The 24,428-nt window shown below is 49.9% G+C and overlaps 1 protein-coding gene across 6 annotated transcripts in view; it reads left to right on the top strand.

Moving 5' to 3' along the window:
• Positions 1–24,428, top strand: part of LOC139538435 (plakophilin-4-like) — a 143,787-nt gene that overhangs the window by 72,314 nt on the left and 47,045 nt on the right. For 5 of the 6 annotated variants that reach the window (XM_071340448.1, XM_071340449.1, XM_071340452.1 and 2 more), the window contains 5 exons: positions 8,925–8,959; positions 11,980–12,105; positions 12,515–12,717; positions 13,158–13,707; positions 16,903–16,929. In XM_071340448.1, the coding sequence (XP_071196549.1) occupies positions 8,925–8,959; positions 11,980–12,105; positions 12,515–12,717; positions 13,158–13,707; positions 16,903–16,929 (941 nt within the window). The remainder of the gene's footprint in view (positions 1–8,924; positions 8,960–11,979; positions 12,106–12,514; positions 12,718–13,157; positions 13,708–16,902; positions 16,930–24,428) is intronic. The other variant, XM_071340450.1, reaches the window with a different exon arrangement.

The following is a 24,428-nucleotide window of genomic DNA, read 5'->3' on the forward strand; positions in this document are numbered from 1 at the left end:
GACTGAGGAGGGCTGGGTAACGCTCCCTGTACTACTGACTGAGGAGGGCTGGGTAACACTCCCTGTACTACTGACTGAGGAGGGCTGGGTAACGCTCCATGTACTGTACTGAGGAGGGCTGGGTAACGCTCCCTGTACTACTGACTGAGGAGGGCTGGGTAACGCTCCATGTACTGTACTGAGGAGGGCTGGGTAACGCTTCCTGTACTGTACTGAGGAGGGCTGGGTAACGCTCCCTGTACTACTGACTGAGGAGGGCTGGGTAACGCTCCCTGTACTACTGACTGAGGAGGGCTGGGTAACGCTCCATGTACTACTGACTGAGGAGGGCTGGGTAACGCTCCCTGTACTGACTGAGGAGGGCTGGGTAACGCTCCCTGTACTGTACTGAGGAGGGCTGGGTAACGCTCCCTGTACTACTGACTGAGGAGGGCTGGGTAACGCTCCCTGTACTGTACTGAGGAGGGCTGGGTAACGCTCCCTGTACTGTACTGAGGAGGGCTGGGTAACGCTCCGTGTACTACTGACTGAGGAGGGCTGGGTAACGCTCCCTGTACTGTACTGAGGAGGGCTGGGTAACGCTCCGTGTACTACTGACTGAGGAGGGCTGGGTAACGCTCCCTGTACTACTGACTGAGGAGGGCTGGGTAACGCTCCCTGTACTACTGACTGAGGAGGGCTGGGTAACGCTCCCTGTACTACTGACTGAGGAGGGCTGGGTAACGCTCCCTGCACTGTACTGAGGAGGGCTGGGTAACGCTCCCTGTACTACTGACTGAGGAGGGCTGGGTAACGCTCCCTGTACTGTACTGAGGAGGGCTGGGTAACGCTCCCTGTACTACTGACTGAGGAGGGCTGGGTAACGCTCCATGTACTACTGACTGAGGAGGGCTGGGTAACGCTCCCTGTACTACTGACTGAGGAGGGCTGGGTAACGCTCCCTGTACTGTACTGAGGAGGGCTGGGTAACGCTCCGTGTACTACTGACTGAGGAGGGCTGGGTAACGCTCCCTGTACTACTGACTGAGGAGGGCTGGGTAACGCTCCCTGTACTACTGACTGAGGAGGGCTGGGTAACGCTCCCTGTACTGTACTGAGGAGGGCTGGGTAACGCTCCGTGTACTACTGACTGAGGAGGGCTGGGTAACGCTCCCTGTACTACTGACTGAGGAGGGCTGGGTAACGCTCCCTGTACTACTTACTGAGGAGGGCTGGGTAACGCTCCCTGTACTGTACTGAGGAGGGCTGGGTAACGCTCCCTGTACTACTGACTGAGGAGGGCTGGGTAACGCTCCCTGTACTACTGACTGAGGAGGGCTGGGTAACACTCCCTGTACTACTGACTGAGGAGGGCTGGGTAACGCTCCCTGTACTACTGACTGAGGAGGGCTGGGTAACGTTCCCTGTACTACTGACTGAGGAGGGCTGGGTAACACTCCCTGTACTACTGACTGAGGAGGGCTGGGTAACGCTCCCTGTACTACTGACTGAGGAGGGCTGGGTAACACTCCCTGTACTACTGACTGAGGAGGGCTGGGTAACGCTCCCTGTACTACTGACTGAGGAGGGCTGGGTAACGCTCCGTGTACTACTGACTGAGGAGGGCTGGGTAACGCTCCCTGTACTACTGACTGAGGAGGGCTGGGTAACGCTCCCTGTACTCTACTGAGGAGGGCTGGGTAACACTCCCTGTACTGTACTGAGGAGGGCTGGGTAACGCTCCCTGTACTCTACTGAGGAGGGCTGGGTAGCGCTCCCTGTACTGTACTGAGGAGGGCTGGGTAACGCTCCCTGTACTCTACTGAGGAGGGCTGGGTAACGCTCCCTGTACTACTGACTGAGGAGGGCTGGGTAACACTCCCTGTACTGTACTGTGGAGGGCTGGGTAACGCTCCCTGTACTACTGACTGAGGAGGGCTGGGTAACGCTCCCTGTACTCTACTGAGGAGGGCTGGGTAACACTCCCTGTACTACTTACTGAGGAGGGCTGGGTAACACTCCCTGTACTACTGACTGAGGAGGGCTGGGTAACACTCCCTGTACTGTACTGTGGAGGGCTGGGTAACGCTCCCTGTACTACTTACTGAGGAGGGCTGGGTAACACTCCCTGTACTACTGACTGAGTAGGGCTGGGTAACACTTAATGTACTACTGACTGAGGAGGGCTGGGTAACGCTCCGTGTACTACTGACTGAGGAGGGCTGGGTAACGCTCCCTGTACTACTGACTGAGGAGGGCTGGGTAACGCTCCTTGTACTACTGACTGAGGAGGGCTGGGTAACGCTCCATGTACTGTACTGAGGAGGGCTGGGTAACGCTCCCTGTACTTCTGACTGAGGAGGGCTGGGTAACGCTCCCTGTACTGTACTGAGGAGGGCTGGGTAACGCTCCCTTTACTACTGACTGAGGAGGGCTGGGTAACGCTCCTTGTACTACTGACTGAGGAGGGCTGGGTAACGCTCCTTGTACTACTGACTGTGGAGGGCTGGGTAACGCTCCCTGTACTACTGACTGAGGAGGGCTGGGTAACGCTCCTTGTACTGTACTGAGGAGGGCTGGGTAACGCTCCCTGTACTGTACTGAGGAGGGCTGGGTAACGCTCCCTGTACTACTGACTGAGGAGGGCTGGGTAACGCTCCCTGTACTACTGACTGAGGAGGGCTGGGTAACGCTCCATGTACTGTACTGAGGAGGGCTGGGTAACGCTCCCTGTACTGTACTGAGGAGGGCTGGGTAACGCTCCGTGTACTACTGACTGAGGAGGGCTGGGTAACACTCCCTGTACTACTGACTGAGGAGGGTTGGGTAACGCTCCCTGTACTGTACTGAGGAGGGCTGGGTAACACTCTCTGTACTACTGACTGAGGAGGGCTGGGTAACGCTCCCTGTACTACTGACTGAGGAGGGCTGGGTAACACTCCCTGTACTACTGACTGAGGAGGGCTGGGTAACGCTCCATGTACTGTACTGAGGAGGGCTGGGTAACGCTCCCTGTACTACTGACTGAGGAGGGCTGGGTAACGCTCCATGTACTGTACTGAGGAGGGCTGGGTAACGCTTCCTGTACTGTACTGAGGAGGGCTGGGTAACGCTCCCTGTACTACTGACTGAGGAGGGCTGGGTAACGCTCCCTGTACTACTGACTGAGGAGGGCTGGGTAACGCTCCATGTACTACTGACTGAGGAGGGCTGGGTAACGCTCCCTGTACTGACTGAGGAGGGCTGGGTAACGCTCCCTGTACTGTACTGAGGAGGGCTGGGTAACGCTCCCTGTACTACTGACTGAGGAGGGCTGGGTAACGCTCCCTGTACTGTACTGAGGAGGGCTGGGTAACGCTCCCTGTACTGTACTGAGGAGGGCTGGGTAACGCTCCGTGTACTACTGACTGAGGAGGGCTGGGTAACGCTCCCTGTACTGTACTGAGGAGGGCTGGGTAACGCTCCGTGTACTACTGACTGAGGAGGGCTGGGTAACGCTCCCTGTACTACTGACTGAGGAGGGCTGGGTAACGCTCCCTGTACTACTGACTGAGGAGGGCTGGGTAACGCTCCCTGTACTACTGACTGAGGAGGGCTGGGTAACGCTCCCTGCACTGTACTGAGGAGGGCTGGGTAACGCTCCCTGTACTACTGACTGAGGAGGGCTGGGTAACGCTCCCTGTACTGTACTGAGGAGGGCTGGGTAACGCTCCCTGTACTACTGACTGAGGAGGGCTGGGTAACGCTCCATGTACTACTGACTGAGGAGGGCTGGGTAACGCTCCCTGTACTACTGACTGAGGAGGGCTGGGTAACGCTCCCTGTACTGTACTGAGGAGGGCTGGGTAACGCTCCGTGTACTACTGACTGAGGAGGGCTGGGTAACGCTCCCTGTACTACTGACTGAGGAGGGCTGGGTAACGCTCCCTGTACTACTGACTGAGGAGGGCTGGGTAACGCTCCCTGTACTGTACTGAGGAGGGCTGGGTAACGCTCCGTGTACTACTGACTGAGGAGGGCTGGGTAACGCTCCCTGTACTACTGACTGAGGAGGGCTGGGTAACGCTCCCTGTACTACTTACTGAGGAGGGCTGGGTAACGCTCCCTGTACTGTACTGAGGAGGGCTGGGTAACGCTCCCTGTACTACTGACTGAGGAGGGCTGGGTAACGCTCCCTGTACTACTGACTGAGGAGGGCTGGGTAACACTCCCTGTACTACTGACTGAGGAGGGCTGGGTAACGCTCCCTGTACTACTGACTGAGGAGGGCTGGGTAACGTTCCCTGTACTACTGACTGAGGAGGGCTGGGTAACACTCCCTGTACTACTGACTGAGGAGGGCTGGGTAACGCTCCCTGTACTACTGACTGAGGAGGGCTGGGTAACACTCCCTGTACTACTGACTGAGGAGGGCTGGGTAACGCTCCCTGTACTACTGACTGAGGAGGGCTGGGTAACGCTCCGTGTACTACTGACTGAGGAGGGCTGGGTAACGCTCCCTGTACTACTGACTGAGGAGGGCTGGGTAACGCTCCCTGTACTCTACTGAGGAGGGCTGGGTAACACTCCCTGTACTGTACTGAGGAGGGCTGGGTAACGCTCCCTGTACTCTACTGAGGAGGGCTGGGTAGCGCTCCCTGTACTGTACTGAGGAGGGCTGGGTAACGCTCCCTGTACTCTACTGAGGAGGGCTGGGTAACGCTCCCTGTACTACTGACTGAGGAGGGCTGGGTAACACTCCCTGTACTGTACTGTGGAGGGCTGGGTAACGCTCCCTGTACTACTGACTGAGGAGGGCTGGGTAACGCTCCCTGTACTCTACTGAGGAGGGCTGGGTAACACTCCCTGTACTACTTACTGAGGAGGGCTGGGTAACACTCCCTGTACTACTGACTGAGGAGGGCTGGGTAACACTCCCTGTACTGTACTGTGGAGGGCTGGGTAACGCTCCCTGTACTACTTACTGAGGAGGGCTGGGTAACACTCCCTGTACTACTGACTGAGTAGGGCTGGGTAACACTTAATGTACTACTGACTGAGGAGGGCTGGGTAACGCTCCGTGTACTACTGACTGAGGAGGGCTGGGTAACGCTCCCTGTACTACTGACTGAGGAGGGCTGGGTAACGCTCCCTGTACTGTACTGAGGAGGGCTGGGTAACGCTCCATGTACTGCTGACTGAGGAGGGCTGGGTAACGCTCCTTGTACTGTACTGAGGAGGGCTGGGTAACGCTCCCTGTACTCTACTGAGGAGGGCTGGGTAACACTCCCTGTACTACTGACTGAGTAGGGCTGGGTAACGCTTCCTGTACTGTACTGAGGAGGGCTGGGTAACGCTTCCTGTACTGTACTGAGGAGGGCTGGGTAACACTCCCTGTACTACTGACTGAGGAGGGCTGGGTAACGCTCCGTGTACTACTGACTGAGCAGGGCTGGGTAACGCTCCCTGTACTGTACTGTGGAGGGCTGGGTAACGCTCCCTGTACTGTACTGAGGAGGGCTGGGTAACGCTTCCTGTACTGTACTGAGGAGGGCTGGGTAACACTCCCTGTACTACTGACTGAGGAGGGATGGGTAACGCTCCCTGTACTACTGACTGAGGAGGGCTGGGTAACGCTCCGTGTACTACTGACTGAGCAGGGCTGGGTAACGCTCCATGTACTGTACTGAGGAGGGCTGGGTAACACTCTCTGTACTACTGACTGAGGAGGGCTGGGTAACGCTCCCTGTACTACTGACTGAGGAGGGCTGGGTAACGCTCCCTGTACTACTGACTGAGGAGGGCTGGGTAACGCTCCCTGTACTACTGACTGAGGAGGGCTGGGTAACGCTCCCTGTACTACTGACTGAGGAGGGCTGGGTAACGCTCCTTGTACTACTGACTGAGGAGGGCTGGGTAACGCTCCTTGTACTACTGACTGTGGAGGGCTGGGTAACGCTCCCTGTACTACTGACTGAGGAGGGCTGGGTAACGCTCCTTGTACTGTACTGAGGAGGGCTGGGTAACGCTCCCTGTACTGTACTGAGGAGGGCTGGGTAACGCTCCCTGTACTACTGACTGAGGAGGGCTGGGTAACGCTCCTTGTACTGTACTGAGGAGGGCTGGGTAGCACTTCATGTACTGTACTGGGGAGGGCTGGGTAGCGCTTCCTGCTCCCTGGTCTGTAGTGAAGCAGCCTACAGGGCTAAGCCATCACCATCATCATTCTGGGGGAGAGAGAGTCATTGGCGTCCCACTCTGGGATCAACACAGACCCAGCATCTCCTCCACATCCTTATAAACAAAACATGCTCTGTGATTTTCACACCTTTTTTACAGTCTGTGAAGAACGAACAAGATAGCGATCCTGGGGCGATTTGTGTCTGAATGGAAGAGATTTCCCTCGTCCTAAAGTCACAGCGTTTTGCTCAATAGGCCATCCGGCTCATCAATAGAGGTGACATCATGCAACCTCCATCATGCAACCTCCTGACATCATGACACCTCCAGGACAGCAGCAGTCCTTCATATCAGTCATCTGGGCTGGTACTACTTGACCAGCGGCGAGACTTTCTGAGTGGGTTGAGACTGACGACCTCCCACCCGGGGAATGGAAGCTCCAGACACAGATCTAGGATCAGCTTCCCTTCCTCCAACTCTAACCTTAACCATTAGTGGGGAAATTCTAAACTGACCCAAGATCATTGCCTAGGGGCAATTTCACCCTACACTGGAATGGAAGACGTAAACCCTTCCCCTTTGTAGCCTACCTCCAGAGCGACATGATTGTGAGCTTGAAGCTGGAATCATTCATGGTGGAACTGCCAAGTCCGTTTGACATATTGCAACAGCGACGAAGCTACTGCAAACAACAAACACTCTTTCCCCCCCCCTAGGACGTCATTGCACTTGCCATAGAAAAGCAGAATATGTAGGCCTACAACAAATACATGCGTGGTGCTCCTCACCTCCGTTTCGTCATCAAAAACGATAACGACGGCGGTGGGGCGGACTGTGGCGCTGCACGTTTTCCTGTCAGGGACGGGTTTGCTTGTAATGTTTGTGAGTATCAGTAGTTGACTGCCTGGGTCTCCCTCCACCCACCCAGGCGGCTGTGACTGTCAGATGGTTCTGGGGATGATGGTAGCAGGAGTTTGGGGCCGCATCCCAAATGGGACCCTATTCCCTATATTGTGCGCTACTTTTGACCCTGTTCAAAAGTAGTGCTCTTTTAAGGGAAATAGAGTGGCATATGGGACGCAGCCTATGCCACTTCATCTGCCATGGCTCAATGGAGCATACCTCTCCTCGCTTCCTCTTTTAATTGCCTGCGTCTCGTTGGCATGCCGATCGCCCTCCCCGTATTCTATAAGCTCATTTAACATCTCCTCGAATGGAAAGATCCAGTGAGCGAACGGCAGCTGCAAGGTCATGGCAATAATGACCCGCTAAGATATTTAATTTGAAAGCACAGGGGTGGGAACCCTGCTTTAAGGTCCAGCGCTCACGCAATTCTTCTCTTTGACTCATTAGAAATTACCACTATGTCCTTTTCGCTAAAGATCATTTTCTTATGTAGTTGAAGCTGGCTGGGTCCAGGTAGCTGTTAGATCAACCTTTTACAGTGTGTAAAAGTTTAGTTTAGTTCTTCTGTGCTTTGAGAGGTCTCCCCTTAAAATCATGTTGAAGTGGCTGAGGTTTGCAATAGGGGAGCCCAGTGTTATGACCGCTCTCATTGACGAGAAGAATGAATCACAATTCCTCTCCTAGACAGAGAGTTCGTCCCAAATGGCACCCTTTTCCCTACATAGTGCACTACTTTTGACCAGTCTAGTGAGGTCCGGGTCCAAGGTAGTGGTCTGTATAGGGGATAGGGTGCCATTTGAGATTTACAGCAGAGTTTGAGCTGCCCGCCTGCTTCCACGGATCCAGGACCAGGCACGACTGACCCCGCCATCCATCACACTCCCCGCCTATAGATCCATTTGGCTCTGCTTTCCCAGCAGGCTCTGGTCAAAAGTCGTGCACTACACAGGGAATAGGCTTCCATTTGGGACTCAGCCTCAGTGTTTGTCTGAGGACCATGATGTGTTTTTAAAATGGACTTTCTCTCCGGCCGACCTCATTATTCCTGGGAGACAACTGCTGCTCTATCGCTGAGAAATATGTGTACGCTCAACATGCAGTAAATCAGAGCGGTCAGATGTGTGTGTGTGTACGTGTGAGCGCGTGTCTGTGTATCTGCATCCATCTGTGTGTGCGTCCGTCCATGCCTGTGCGTCCAGGTGTGTGTGTGTACGCAGGTCATGCTTGCCTGCTTCCGTCTGTATGTTTTATCCCCGGCGGCGCATTGGCATTTTTGCCGCGAGATCAATATGTTTTCTATTTACTGTACCAGCGCTGCCCTACAGCCTCAGAGCCTCAGCCAGGATGAATTGCCAAACCTGACCTTTTCCGTTTATTCGCAAAGTGTGTTTCTCAAGCACCGACGAGGATGAAAAATAACCGTCGCAAACCTCAGGGAAAAGGATGATCCTACTCGTACTCTGTCTGTCGTGGCAGGAAAGATCACCTTCATAACTAGAGGGGCTAGAGAGGAAAGAATTTCATTTCCATTTTTGGTTGTAAACTTCTTATGTGTATGGAGGCATATTCTACACTGCCATAACAATTCTCTCTGTTTATTTCTGTGTTTCGTCCGGTCCATTATTGCATCCGCTCTTAAGAGGAGCCATTCCATTTCTGAGCAGGTCCCAAATGGCACCCTATCCTCTTACATAGTGCACTACTTTTGACCAGAGTCCTATGGGCCCTATAGGGAATAGGGTGCCATTTGAGACACACACGAATCTAAAGCACAATTGAATAGGCCCTACATACTCAACTGGCGGATCGCCGACCAGATCCGGAACCAGAACGTGGTCAGTCCTCTCTAATTCCTCCTCCTCTCTGTTTTTGTCTTTCAGCTCGTCTGAGAAGTCTCTCCCCTGGAGATCTGCAGGTAAGGACTGCTCATCTTTCCTTACCTACACCATGCCAGTGTTCCAAATGGCGCCCAATTCCCTTTATAGTGCTCTACTTTTCACCAAAGCCCTATGGGACAAAAGTAGTGCACTTGTGAATCAGGTGCCCTTTGGGATGCATCCCATGTCACCAATCACCATATGTAGACACACTTCTTCTTTTTAAACATTGAAAAGCATACCATTATCCCATGCCATGGATAATGTATATCGTACGGCTGCTGACTGTATTGATAACAGTCTCCTCTGGCACATTTCAAATTGGATACTTATCTCGCGTTAATCCCACCCTCTCAAACCCGAATACCTTCCGCTTTTCCTCCTCTCCAACTCCCTGAGATGACTCCCCAAAAAAAGAAAGAAATAGATGTTTTTATTGTCACATACTTAACGGATCCCCAGACACTTTGCCGCCGCTGCTGGAATTGATGAAGTGCATTTTACTCATGTCTTTCATGGCTTATTAGCTGTATAATGGAACTAAGTGAATCGGCGCGGTCGTCATTCATCTTTTATTGCGGATCTTGTCACAGGGACCCTATGGGGTTATGATTGTACATATGCACTGGGAATGTTAATATAGCTTGTCGCGGTATGGTTTCACATTTTTCACTCGCTCCAGTTGGTTTGTTGCTGAAAAGAATTACTAGCAGAGGGATACAGTAACAACAAGCACATGGGTTTCAAATGGCACCCTATTCTCTAGAATAGAATGCATAAGGTTCTGGTCAAAAGTAGTGCCCTATATAGGGAATAGGGTGTCATTTGGGGACGCATGCTATTTGGATGAGTATTGATTTCATTATTGTAGTTGATAAATCGTCGTTAGCCACGGTAATGTGTTTTTTTAATCCAAATGTGAAGCAGAAATGATAGCTGACGTTTATTGATATTAAGTGAGAGACAGGCTGTGTGGCTGAGGAGAGAGAACTGTTGTTTGCTCAGCGTTTTAATCAACTGTCTAGCCATAATGGTGTGAGTTAATACACAGGGTATTATTTTGTCTTCCTTAGATTGGAACTCCTCCACCCTGCATTATGTTAAGTTGGAGGCCTGCGTCCCAAATGGCGCCCTACTCCCATTATAGTGCACCACTTTTGGCTAGAGCCCTACGGGGCCTCTCTGGGCCCTGGTCAAAAGTGGTGCACTGTATAGGGAATTTGGTGCCGTTTGGGACACAGACGCAAAGTGTTATGGGTGAGAGAGTGTGATTGCAGTGGAATGAGCTGCAGTGTGCTGCTGTAGAGGATAATGACTATGTCTGGCTGGGCTGCTTATTACCCTCCCGGGCTCACGTCCCATTCGCCAGTCGCCAGGCTGTCAATTAAATTAAAGGAAGTGTTGCTGTGGAGATAGGCTTTCGTTCACCTCGGGCACTGGGGCGGCACAGTCACAGGTTGTGTCCCGAATGTCACCCTACTTCCCTATATACTGTACTGCTTTTAACCAGAGCCCTTTGTGACGGATGCACACTTTAATCCCATGATTCAGGAGGATGGACGGAGGGATGTAACACTCTTTCATTGAGTACAGTCTCATTTCTCAAACAGGTTCTGTGCTCAGTGAAGATGCCCTGAGGGCAGAAATGACAAATAAAACGGCAGAAAGGTTTACTGTCTAAAAAGTTCCTCCTAATATGCTGTGTGAAGCAGGAAGGGGAGTGTGAAGCTTCGCACAGGACACAGACTGGTTGAATCAATGCTGTTTCCACGGCGGTTTAACCCACATTGAACCGAAGGTGGAATAGACCTTGCCCACTGGGTTGTTTTTGTGGGGAATACAGCTGCTGTTTGGGCAGAAGCGACACCCCTATCAGATCATTTCCCGTTGTTGTTCTGTGAATTCTGCTTTTAACAATTTCGTTTTATCCTCCTCTTTTATGACGTTTTCCGCCATGGAATTCAGTCACACGGCGAACGTGGCCTTTTGAAAGATTTAAGTGTCCGCCTCGCAGCGCACAGTGAAATAGAGGTAATTTCACATCCGCCATAATAATTGCAGCAGCACAGTTTATTGATGTACCGTAGTTGCAGCCAATCCGTACCCCTAGAGGCGGCGTCGTCGAGCAGAGACGGTGGACCCCTAGCAAAGAAACGGGTGGCTGAGACACAAGTGGGAGCACAAGCCGCCAGGCCGTCAAACAAGCTAGGCGTCGGTGTTAACAGATCTGTGCAAACAGCCGCTCCAGAGAGGAACAACAGAGGTCTGGTTCTCCGTGAAATTCAGCCTCCCTCCTCATCCATACATGTATGCCAGCCAACAAGGCCCCTCCCTCCAGATCTGACTCTCTAGCTCACTGCCAATGCGTGCATCCCAATGTTCCAGCTGTTGCAGCGGAGCTCATTCACACCTGTCGCGCTTAACTCGATTTTGATTGCGAAGCAACATTGGGCAGCAGCCTATGAGAGACATTACTGGTGTAATTCTTCCTCCTTCTCGCCTCACTGGCTGTTTTCATGGTGTGTGTACCAAATCGCACCCTATTCCCTATATATCCCTATGGGGCCCTGGTGAAAAGTAGTGCACTGCATAGGGAATAGGGTACCGTTTGGGGCGGAACCCGGGGAAACTTTATAGTTTGGAAACCGTTTTCGAGGGAGGATTTCCATCAGTGTCCGTCCTGGCACCGCAAAATAGGAGCACAACAAATTTCTTAGTATGATAACAAAATGGAACAATTTTGGAATTTACACGAGTGTGAAAGGAATGTGGTGGAATTGATGTTATTGCCCTGAAGTGAAATGCTTTAACTTTTATTTAACCTCTCCTGCAACTGGACTGCCTTCTGCTCCTCCATATGTATACCGCTATATATATGCCATTTAGCAGACTTTAAAAAAATCCAAAGTGACTTAACATAGTGTGTACACTACATTTTCCTATTGGTACATATACCTATGGGTGGGCCCCAGTGGGAATTGAAGCCACAATTCTTACGTTGCCATGCTCTACCTACTGGACCACACAGGCAACACTGACTTCGTTCTCCCTTTCCCAGATGCCTCGACCTCGGGGGAGTCCAAGTCTCGGGTGACGGACAGCTCTCAGTCGCCCACCTACCGCCTCAGAACAGAGCAGGAGCAGGTGGTCCTCTACTCCCCAGAGCAGACCTCGCTCCATGAAAGTGAGGGTCTGTTACTAATGCAGCCTCGTGTTCCACTGTGGTGCTGCTCTGTCTCTCTCTCTCTCTCTCTCTTTTTCTTGCTCTTTTTCTCTTCCCCTCCTCTCTTTTTGTCTTCTCCTGTCTTTCTCTCTTTTTCTTTTGCTCTCTCTCTCGTTCTCTGTCTCCCTCCTTCCCTCTCTGTATAGTTTGAAGGAGTCAGTGTATTCTACAGTGTGGAGGGTAGGGAGGTGACAACAGCCACTGTGTGAGGTCATTAGCACTGTGTGGACTAGCTAAAGGTCATGTAGTGCTTTAAGGACACTCACACTGTCTCTCTCCGCTCTCCCTCTCTCTCCCCTCCTGCTCTATGTTTCTCTCTCTCTCATTCTGTCCCTCTCTCCCTCCTTTCCTCTCTCCTTCTCTCTCTCAGGGTCTACAGGGAACTCCCGCAGCTCCACCCAGATGAACTCGTACTCAGACAGTGGCTACCAGGATGCCAGCAGCTACTACAGCGGCCAGAACCAGAATAATCTGGCCAAGGCCGAGCTGAGAATGCAGCACTCGTACCCGGGCACAGGCGGCACCTCCACCCTCCTGAGGAATGCCAGGGCTGAGGGCCAAGCCCAGGTCCAGGTACGGACACGGAGCAGAGGGCACACCGTCTGCGGCAGCCACGACCATGGAGTTGTTTAGAGGGCACACCGTCTGCAGCAGTCCCGGCCATAGAGTTGGATAGAGGGTCGCATGCTATCACAGAAGCGGAAATGGCGGCGATAGGAGATGAGCTCTCTAGTACATCTCTATGGTCGTGACTCAGACACTGACTGCTGTTGAGCACACAGATGCTACTGCCGCCTTCACACAGTCACAGGGAGATGAGGGGGAAGTTAGAGAAAAGAGAGATGAATAGAACCTAGAATACTCCCAAAAGACATAGATATAGATATATATAGACATAGATATTTGTTGAATGTCTAATGGAGATCACCGTAAAAAGATTTTAAGGCTGTATTAAATGTGAAGTTAAAACGTGTGTTGGTTGCTCAGTACTTTCTCCTTGTCTGTCCTGGCAGGCTCCGTTGTTAACCGCTGCAGCGCCGGGTCGAGCCATGAGGAGGGTGAGCTCGGTGCCCTCCAGGACCCAGTCCCCGGCCTACGGCAGTAGTGTGTCCCCCTCTCGCGGCTCCCTGAGGGCCACCATGGGTAGCAACTACGGTTCCCCCATCGTGACGGAGCCCAAGCCCCTGTCCAGTATCTTCTCCACCACCCTACCCTCCGCCCAGCGCGCCGGCTCCCCTTTCAACACCCAGAAGAGCTCCCCCGCCGCCCCGCGCCGCATGGGCAGCGCCAACTCCCGCTCGGGCAGCGCCAGCCGCGCCACCTCGCCCTACCTGGGGTCGGCATCAGGGCGCATGGGGTCCCCCTTAACGATGGTGGACGGCCCCCTCACCCAGCAGCCGGTGGGGTCGTCGGCGTCTCCGGTGCGCTCCAGCATGACGGCCCAGCCCCAGCACTATGGCTCCACCCTGCCTCGCTCGTTGATCCACCACGACTCAGACCCCTACGGAGCCCAGAGCTATGACGTCTACGAGAGGATGATCCCACGGCCTGACAACCTCACAGGTCCGTTCTTATGCCTTCCCCTTTGTACACAAATACCCAGAAGGCTATATAGATTGGGTGTGCTCACTCTCTCCAAGTGTCTACTCTCCCTACAGATAATACATGCATGCCTCCACAGGGCAGGAGATAATGGATGCGTCCCAAATTGTACCCTATTGCCTATATAGTGCACTACTTTTGAAACAGGGCGCTGGTCAATAGTAGTGCACTATATGCACTGAGTGAGCAAAACATTAGGAACACCTTCTCTTTCCATGACATACTAGACTGACCAGGTGAATCCATGTGAAAGCTATGATCCCTTTATTGATGTCACTTGTTAAATCCACTTCAATCAGTGTAGATGAAGGGGAGGAGACAGGTTAAAGAAAGATTTTTAAGCCTTGAGACAATTGAGACATGGATTGTGTATGTCTGCCATTCAGAGGGTGAATGGGCAAGACAAAATATTTGAGTGCCTTTGAAAGGGGTATGGTAGTAGGTGCCAGGCGCACCAGTTTGTGTCAAGATCTGCAACGCTGCTGTGTTTTTCACACTCAGCAGCTTCTCGTGTGGATCAAGCACAGGAGGTTGGTGGCACCTTAATTGGGGAGGACAGGCTCGTGGTAATGGCTGGGGAGGACAGGCTCGTGGTAATGGCTGGAGTGGGAATGGGTGGAATGGTATCAACAACATCAAACACATGGTTTCCATTCGCTCCGTTCCAGCCATTATTATGAGCCGTCCTCCTTTCAGGAGCCTCCACTGGTATCAAGAATGGTCCACCACCCAAAGGACATCCAACCAACTTGACACAACTGTGGGAACCATTGGAGTCAACACGCTTTTGACGCCTTGCAGAGTCCGTGCCCCGGTGAATTGAGGCCGTTCTGACAATAAGTATGTTAACGTCCTCTCCACTCCAGTCTGTGGCGCTGCTGTCAATGCTTTTCCATTGGCATGCTGCAGCACACAGTGAGACACTGCACACAGCCCGGGGAGCCATTGTCTCCGTCCCAAATAGCACCCTATTCCTTATCATAGTGCACTACTTTTGACCAGCTCACTATGGACCCTGGTCAACCTCTGGTCCAAAGTGGTGCACTATATGGGGGAAAAGGTACCATTCGGGACGCGGGCCATGTCGGTCTGTGGAATGGGCCAAGGCCCCTCTCTCTCTCATGTAGACTCGCGTCATAAACCACAGGCCACTGTTTGAAGGGAAACGCCAGAGGGTTTGGCACGATCCATCCATCCACTCGCACAGTTGGATATACTGCCATTGCACTAGAAGGAATGCAAATAGTCTTCCATCCATTGCGGAAAAACTCCTAGAGCTAGAGGTACTAGAAAATAGACTGGGGTTTCTAGAAATAACGTCTTGACATACCAAAGACAAAGCTGTTGTTTCGACTTTGTTGTTTTGTGTACGTTATCCGATTTTATCCCAATTGCATAAATAAGATAGGTGCGTTAAAGTCAAGTTCGATTTTGTTTCTCCTGTCAAGTTCATTTAAAATGAAGAAGGGTGCCAGCATGCCTGCCTGCCCTCCCCCTGAGATGAATCAGTGTGTTCTGGTTGACAGCTCCACTAAGTAATTCATATGTTGTGTGTTGATTGATAGATCTGTTGTAATTTCTCGTCGCGGTTGTCAGCCATAGGAGTCTGACTTGACATTTCAAACCCCCGTAAATACTAGCTGCTTGACAGGGAGTCTGTAGAAAGAATGCTGCAAGAATTCTAGAATGATTGTCCTCTGTTGCTGCCGAGGCTTTTATTTCTTCCACTGCATCAGAAATGAGCTGGAGACGCGAGGGTTGTGTGGTGCGTGTTATCAGACATTTTCTTTCGAGTTTTTGCTCCTCTTTGGAAGAAAAGATCCCTGTGGTGCAAAACAGTTGAAATGAAATTATGTTCTATAATTTTCTCACACTAGGGGATTCTCTTCCTGGTACAAAGCAGTATGGGAAACAAGGCCCAGCAACTTCAGAAAGTGTAATAAGAGGCGGCCTGCGGCCCAAATGGCACCCTATTCCCTACATAGTCCATTACTTCTGACCAGAGCCCTATGGGCCCTGATTGAAAGTAGTGCACTATATAGGGAATAGGGTGCCATTAAGGATACAAGCCATGTTTTCCACTCCAGAATAATTTCTGATATTTTGAGGCGTTCTTGTATGAAACATAGCGGTTTAATGCAGGGTTCTCCGACCCTGTTCCTGGAAAGCTACCATTCTGTAAATTTTCACTTCAACCCTAATCTAGCACATAAACTGAACCAGATTAGTTACAACTGGGGTTGGAGCGAAAACCTACAGGAGGACAGCGCTCCAGGAACAGGGTTGGAGACCCTGTTCAACTCAAAGCTAGAAACCAAGCATGCATTCGTTCTCTGGGCTGTTCGAAGAGAGTGGAACCTGATTCTCTGCTATTGTGGGCCAGACGTTTATCACTACAGTAAGAGTAACGGGTCAACGTATGTTCGTTTGTCCTCTTCCTTTTAGCCTGAGTACTCCTCGTTTTGCTGCTTTAGGTATCTACTGGAGATAAGCATGTAGATAGATTATGAAAATGGCTGCTATTCCGAGGCACAGGGATTATAAAAGAAGGGGTTACAAATGATTCCTGTTTTCATAATGGACGGCTTTGCAGATTAATATAGAATGCATGCAGCCAATTTCTGGTACAAGGCCTATCTCATTTTACTGAGTGCCTGCCGTCATTTATATGAGGTTTATGGTGCCCGTCTTTTAAACGAATATTCATATGACTTTGTGTTACTTTTTCTTATTTCAGCTGTCCCACTAGTGATGGGAGAGAAAAAAATCTAAACAGTTACGTATCCCGATTTTATTTTGGACGATATACAGTATATATTTGGACATTTATACTTGACTCCGAGTATAAACGTGTTTTTCTTTCGTACCTCTGCCAATGCTCTGGTATTTTTCATCCTATAGCTTGTTCATCTTCTTTTTAAATCGTGAGCTAGTGCTCTCCTGCTCTCGTCCCTCTTGTCCCTCGCAAATAAAATCACAGCATCGAACTGCAAAACATATAGAATCGTGAGAATCGTAATACATCTCGTGAGGTCCCTGGCAATACACAGCCTTTAGTCCCATATAGAGCAATATTTATCCATGTTTTCTATCATGAAAAGGTTGCTATGTGTGTTTTTTTGACCAACTTTTCCTGCTGCCATTGGATATCTACAGACATCCTGGTCGATGATGACCTTCAAGGTGAATTCTAACTTCATCATGTTGCCCTCCCCTCATAATGTGCTTGGGTCCGGGGTGAAGTTTCCCCTCGGTACAGATCTAGGACCAGCTTCCTGTCATGACCTTGGGTCAGTTTGGCATTTTGGTTATACTGGTTATTAGTGGGTTATTAGTGGGGAAAATGCGAAACTGACCCAAGATCAGCGTCTAGGGGCAACTTCTCCCTAGATTAGTGTCTGAGCATGGCATGTATGTTGTTTTCTGTCACCTTTCTGCTCATAGAATGATCGTCATTTTCAACCTATTTCCTTTTACAAGCATTAAAACCCCATTCACATAGGGCAGAAGTTAAAACGGCTGTGGAGAAATGACTTCAAATGTAGAGTTATCATTTCCGGACCAAGTAAGTCTGTGCTTTTCCCATTTCTTTCCCATTGCTTTCTTGAACTTTTGTAAATCAGGGCCCAAGAATAATAATCTCCACGAGGCCATTATATCACTGTATTGCCTAGTGTGTGTCTTTTTCTCTCTCTCTCTCTCTCTCTCTCTCTCTCTCTCGTGCTGATGGCCATAATCCACATACGGTGACTGATGATCTCTCTCTCCCAGACACAAATGGCTTTTTAAACCTCTTTCTCAAAGGTGTAAAGTCTGCAAACTGATTGGTCTCTTTGGCCATTCAAGCCCAATAGCTCTTGTCTAAATCGGCTATCTGCTCTGTCCCAAACCTCCATGCCGCCTCGCACCCAGCTGCCCCCAAAGGAACTAGCTGGCACAAAGTGACATACAGTGCATTCGGAAAATATTCAGACCCCTGGACTTTTTCCACGTTTTATTATGTTACCGCTTTATTCTAAAATTGATTAAATAGTTTTTCCCCCTCATCAATCTAGACACAATACCCCATAATGACAAAGCAAAAACAGGTTTTTAGACATTTTTGCAAATTTAAAAAATAACTGAAATATCACATTTTTTATTTATTTATTTATTTGAACCTGTATTTAACTAAGCAAGTTAGTTAAGAACAAATTCTTATTTACAATGACGGCCTAATACGGCCAAACCCTAACTCGGACGACACTGGGTCAATTGTGCACCACCTTATGGGACTCCCAGTCACGGCCGGTTGTGATACAGCCTAGAATCGAACCAGGGTCTGTAGTGACGCCTCTACAACTGAGATGCAGTGCCTTAGACCGCTTCGCCACTTGGGAATACAGTGGGGCAAAAAAGTATTTAGTCAGCCACCAATTGTGCAAGTTCTCCCACTTAAAAAGATGAGAGAGGCCTGTAATTTTCATCATAGGTACACTTCAACTATGACAGGCAAAATGAGAAAAAAAATCCAGAAAATCACATTGTAGGATTTTTAATGAATTTATTTGCAAATTATGGTGGAAAATAAGTATTTGGTCACCTACAAACAAGCAAGATTTCTGGCTCTCACAGACCTGTAACTTCTTCTTTAAGAGGCTCCTCTGTCCTCCACTCGTTACCTGTATTAATGGCAGCTGTTTGAACTTGTTATCAGTATAAAAGACACCTGTCCACAACCTCAAGCAGTCACACTCCAAACTCCACTATGGCCTAGACCAAAGAGCTGTCAAAGGACACCAGAAACAAAATTGTAGACCTGCACCAGGCTGGGAAGACTGAATCTGCAATAGGTAAGCAGCTTGGTTTGAAGAAATCAACTGTGGGAGCAATTATTAGGAAATGGAAGACATACAAGACCACTGATAATCTCCCTCGATCTGGGGCTCCTCGCAAGATCTCACCCCGTGGGGTCAAAATGATCACAAGAACGGTGAGCAAAAATCCCAGAACCACACGGGGATTCACCTAGTGAATGACCTGCAGAGAGCTGGGACCATAGTAACAAAGCCTACCATCAGTAACACACTACGCCGCCAGGGACTCAAATCCTGCAGTGCCAGACGAGTCCCCCTGCTTAAGCCATTACATGTCCAGGCCCTTCTGAAGTTTGCTAGAGAGCATTTGGATGATCCAGAAGAAAATTGGGAGAATGTCATATGGTCAGATGAAACCAAAATATAACATTTTGGTAAAAACTCAACTCGTCGTGTTTGGAGGACAAAGAATGCTGAGTTGCATCCAAAGAACACCATACCTACTGTGAAGCATGGGTTTGGAAACATCATGCTTTGGGGCTGTTTTTCTGCAAAGGGACCAGGACGACTGATCCGTATAAAGGAAAGAATGAATGGGGCCATGTATCGTGAGATTTTGAGTGAAAACCTCCTTCCATCAGCAAGGGCATTGAAGATGAAACGTGGCTGGGTCTTTCAGCATGACAATGATCCCAAACACACCGCCCGGGCAACGAAGGAGTGGCTTCGTAAGAAGCATTTCAAGGTCCTGGAGTGGCCTAGCCAGTCTCCAGATCTCAACCCCATAGAAAATCTTTGGAGGGAGTTGAAAGTCTGTGTTGCCCAGCAACAGCCCCAAAACATCACTGCTCTAGAGGAGATCTGCATGGAGGAATGGGCCAAAATACCAGCAACAGTGTGTGAAAACCTTGTGAAGACTTACAGAAAACGTTTGACCTCTGTCATTGCCAACAAAGGGTATATAACAAAGTATTGAGATAAACTTTTGTTATTGACCAAATACTTATTTTCCACCATACTTTGCAAATAAATTCATTAAAAATCCTACAATGTCATTTTCTGGATTTTTTCCCCCTCATTTTGGCCTCATACAGGCCTCTCTCATCTTTTTAAGTGGGAGAACTTGCACAATTGGTGGCTGACTAAATACTTTTTTGCTCCACTGTATATAAGTAATCAGACCCTTTACTCAGTACTTTGTTGAAGCACCTTTGGCAGCGATTACAGCCTTGAGTCTTCTTGGGTATGACGCTACAAGCTTGGCACACCTGTATTCTTGGGTATGACGCTACAAGCTTGGCACACCTGTAGTTTCTCCAATTATTTTCTGCAGATCCTCTCAACTTCTGTCTGGTTGGATGGGGAGCGTCGCTGCACAGCTATTTTTATGTCTCTCCAAAGATGTTCGATCGGGACCAAGTCCGGGCTCTGGCTGGGCCACTCAAGGACATTCAGAGACTTGTCCCAAAGCCCCTCCTGCGTTGTATTGGCTGTGTGCTTAGGGTTGTTGTCCTCTTGGAAGGTGATCCTTCACCCTAGTCTGAGGTCCTGAGTGCTGAGCAGGTTTTCATCAAGGATCTCTCTGTACTTTCCCTTGTTCCTTACTAGTCTCCCAATCCCTGCCGCTGAAAAACATCTCCACAGGATGATGCTGCGACCACCATGCTTCACCGTAGGGATGGTGCCAGGTTTCCTCCAGACGTGACGCTTGGCATTCAGGCCAAAGAGAGTTTCTCATGGACTGAGAGGCCTTTCTCATGGACTGAGAGGCCTTTAGGTGCCTTTTGGCAAACCCCGCGGGCTGTCATGTGCCTTTTACAAAGGAGTGGCTTCTGTCTGGCCACTCTATCATAAAGGCTTGATTGTCCTTCTGGAAGATTATCCCATCTCCACAAAGGAACTCTGGAGCTCTGTCAGAGTGACCATCGGGTTCTTGGTCACCTCCCTGACCAAGGCCCTTCTTCCCCGATTTTTGAGTTTGGCCGGTCGGCCAACTCTAGGAAGAGTCTTGGTGGTTCCAAACTTCCATTTAAGAATGATGGAGGCCACTGTGTTCTTGGGGACCTTCAATTATGGTACCCATCCCCAGATCTGTGCCTCGACACAATCCTGTCTTGGATTGTCAACTTATACCGAAACCAAGATGGCATAGCAGTCGGACGTATGTTTGTCTTGTCCCGTCTTGTCCCATGTAAATAGTTGTTTTCCTCAGTTTTTTTGTATATATTTCGTATATATTTTAATCTCACTTTCCATCTACGGACTGAATATACTTTCCTGCAACCCGCCTCACCCAATGTGGTACGGATCTGCTATTTTTATACTTTAGAACCGGAACCCCCATCAGAAGCTAGCCATCTAACTAGCTACTAGCTAGTAGTCAGTTAGCCACTGCTAGCGGTCTTCACCGTTAACTCAGACACTGGCCAGCTTCAGCTTGGTCAATACCTGCCAGTCTGCACAGCGCGATATCAACCCAGAGCATATCGGACTGCTTTTTCTCTACCAAAGCATCGGATTCCTACCGCAAGCTCTGGATCATTATACCGGATTATCGCAGCTAGTTAGCTGCAACCTGAGTAGCTACTGCTGGCTAACGCCTCTGTCCCGAAGCATGCACCAGTTAGCCTTGAGCTAGTCTCGAGAAAGGCCCATCTCCTAGCTAGCCAAAGAGGTCTACCAGCTAATTCTTGGGCTACAATACCTCTTTTGCCAATTGGCCTGGACCCTTTATTGCCGACACGGAGTCCCGCCGATCCATCATGATTGGTCTGCCGACGTAATCGTCTGAAGAGGTTTCAACAGGCTTTGACATTGCCAAAGGCCCATCTGCTATCCCCGGCCCGCTAGCTTTCTGAATCGCCATGTCTCCAGCTCGCCTAGCATAGTAGCGACTACCGAACGGCTCCCAGACTCACTTATTGCTGCTCATTGGACTCTATGATCACTCGGCTACACATGCCTCTCCCTCATGTCAATATGCCTTATGCTGTTTAGTTTAGGTTAGTTTAGGCTAGTTGTTATTGTTTTATTTCACTGTAGAGCCCCCAGCCCCACCCAACATGCCTTAGATAGCTCTTTTGTCCCACCCCCCACACATACGGAGACCTCACCTGGCTTAACTGGTGCCTCCAGAGACACAACCGCTCTCATCGTCACTCAATGCCTAGGTTTACCTCCACTGTATTCACATCCTACCATGCCCTTGTCTGTACATTATGCCCTGAATCTATTCTACCACGGCCAGAAATCTGCTCCTTTTATTCTCTGTTCCCAATGCACTAGACGACCAGTTCCCCCAGCTATGCCCTGGACACCATATGTGAATTGATTGCCCCCCCATCTATCTTCACAGTTCGTACTGTTAGGTGACCTAAACTGGGATATGCTTAACAACCCGGCCGTCCTACAATCTAAGCTAGATACCCTCAATCTCACACAAATGATCAAGGAACCTACCAGGTTCAACCCTAAATCCGTAATCATGAGCACCCTCTTAGATATCATCCTGACCAAATTGCCCTCTAAATACACCTCTGCTGTCTTCAACCAGGATCTCAGGAATCACTGCCTCATTGCCTGCATCCGTAATGGGTCCGTGGTCAAACGGCCACCCCTCATCACTGTCAAACGCTCCCTAAAACACTTCAGCTAGCAGGCCTTTCTAATCGACCTGGCCCGGGTATCCTGGAAGGATATTGACCTCATCCCATCAGTAGAGGATCCCTGGTTGCTCTTTAAAAGTGCTTTCCTCACCATCTTAAATAAGCATGCCCCTTTCAAAAAATGATATAGCCCTTGGTTCACCCCAGACTTGACTGCCCTTGACCAGCACATAAACATCCTGTGGTGTACTGCATTAGCATCAAATAGCCCCGGCGATATGCAACTTTTCATGGAAGTTAAGAACCAATATACACAGTCAGTTAGGAAAGCTAAGGCTTTTTCAAACAGAAATTTTCATCCTGTAGCACTAATTCCAAAAGGTTTTGTGACACTGTAAAGTCCATGGAGAATAAGAGCACCTCCTCCCAGCTGCCCACTGCAGTGAGGCTAGGAAACACTGTAACCACCGATAAATCTACGATTATCGACAATTTCAATAAGCATTTTTCTATGGCTGGCCATGCTTTCCACCTGGCTACCCCAACCCCGGCCATCAGCTCTGCACCCCCCCGCAGAAACTTGCCCAAGTCCCCCTCGCTTCTCCTTCACCCAAATCCAGACAGCTTATGTTCTGAAAGAGCTGCAAAATCTGGACCCTACAAATCAGGTGGGCTAGACAATCTGGACTCTCTCTTTCGAAAATTATCCGCCGAAATTGTTGCAACTATTACTAGCTTGTTCAACCTCTCGTTCTTATCATCTGAGATCCCCAAAGATTGGAAAGCTGCCGCGGTCATCCCCTCTTCAAACGGGGAGACACTCTAGACCCAAACTGTTATACACCTATATCCATCCTGCCTTTCTAAAATCTTCGAAATCCAAATTAACAAACAGATCACCGACCACTTCGAATCCCACCGTACCTTCTCCACTATGCAATCTGGTTTCCGAGCTGGTCATGGGTGCACCTCAGCCACGCTCAAGGTCCTAAACAATATCATAACCACCATTGATAAAAGACAGTACTGTGCAGCCGTCTTCATCGACCTGGCCAAGGCTTTCGACTCTGTCAATCACCGCATTCTTATCGGCAGACTCAATAGCCTTGGTTTCTCAAATGACTGCCTCGCCTGGTTCAACAACTACTTCTCTGATAGAGTTCAGTGTGTCAAATCCGAGGGCCTGTTTTCCGGACCTCTGGCAGTCTCTATGGAGGTACCACAGGGTTCAATTCTTGGGCCCGACTCTTTTCTCTGTATATATCAATGATATCGCTCTTGCTGCTGGTGACTCTCTGATCCACCTCTACGCAGACGACACCATTCTGTATACATCTGGCCCTTCTTTGGACACTGTGTTAACAAACCTCCAAACGTGCCATACAACTCTCCTTCCATGGCCTCAAACTGCTTTTAAATGCATGCTCTTCAACCGATTGCTGCCCTCACCTGCCCTACTCTGGACGGTTCTGACTTAGAATATGTGGACAACTACAAATACCTAGATGTCTGATAAGACTGTAAACTCTCCTTCCAGGCTCACATTAAGCATCTCCAATCCAAAATGAAATATGTGCATGGCACAGTTGCTCTCCTGTGGTCATCTGGGCCAGAACTGCCTGTGTGACCTGTGGATTATTTCTGCAGTAGCAGTAAAAGGGATGTGGATGTTCACATGCCCTCGCTCATTCGCATTCAGTTGACAAATGCCACCTGAAAGTTGAAACCTGAGCCCGGCCTGAAATCTGCAGGCTGCAGCCCTCTCTCCCTCTCTGTCTCTGGCCAGAGCCAGACCACGATCCGCCCCCTCCCTGGTCTCCCCTCCTCTTCCCCCACCTGCTGCAGCGTTGGCAGGAAGTAATTTCTCCTCTCTCCTGATGAAAATTGGAAGATGAAGACAAATCATCCCTTGGCCATTATGCCTGATGTCCATTTCAGAGCACTGGAGGAGAGCAAAGGGAAATGGCGATCAACAGCCTCTATGCAGGTGGGGTGTTCAGCCCACGCCTAACGTAAACACTTTGGTTTACGGAAACACTGGTGTAGAGTTAAAGCTTCCAGCTTTTCATACTTGTGTAATCTTCTTCTTGGGAGCGGAACAGATTGTTTTCATGGATTTTGCTTTTCTTACTCCCTTGTTGGGAAAAGGTTTCAAGAATTATTTTGGACCAGGAATGTAAGTCAGCTGCATCCATTTAAATGTTTGTTTCTGTGGAGTCCGTGTGCCAAACCACCACCTCCCTACAGTACGTCTGGCCTCTGCCAAGTGCAATCTGTTAGG

This window comes from Salvelinus alpinus, chromosome 14 (assembly GCF_045679555.1).
Source record: "Salvelinus alpinus chromosome 14, SLU_Salpinus.1, whole genome shotgun sequence".
Taxonomy (NCBI): Eukaryota; Metazoa; Chordata; class Actinopteri; order Salmoniformes; family Salmonidae; genus Salvelinus; species Salvelinus alpinus.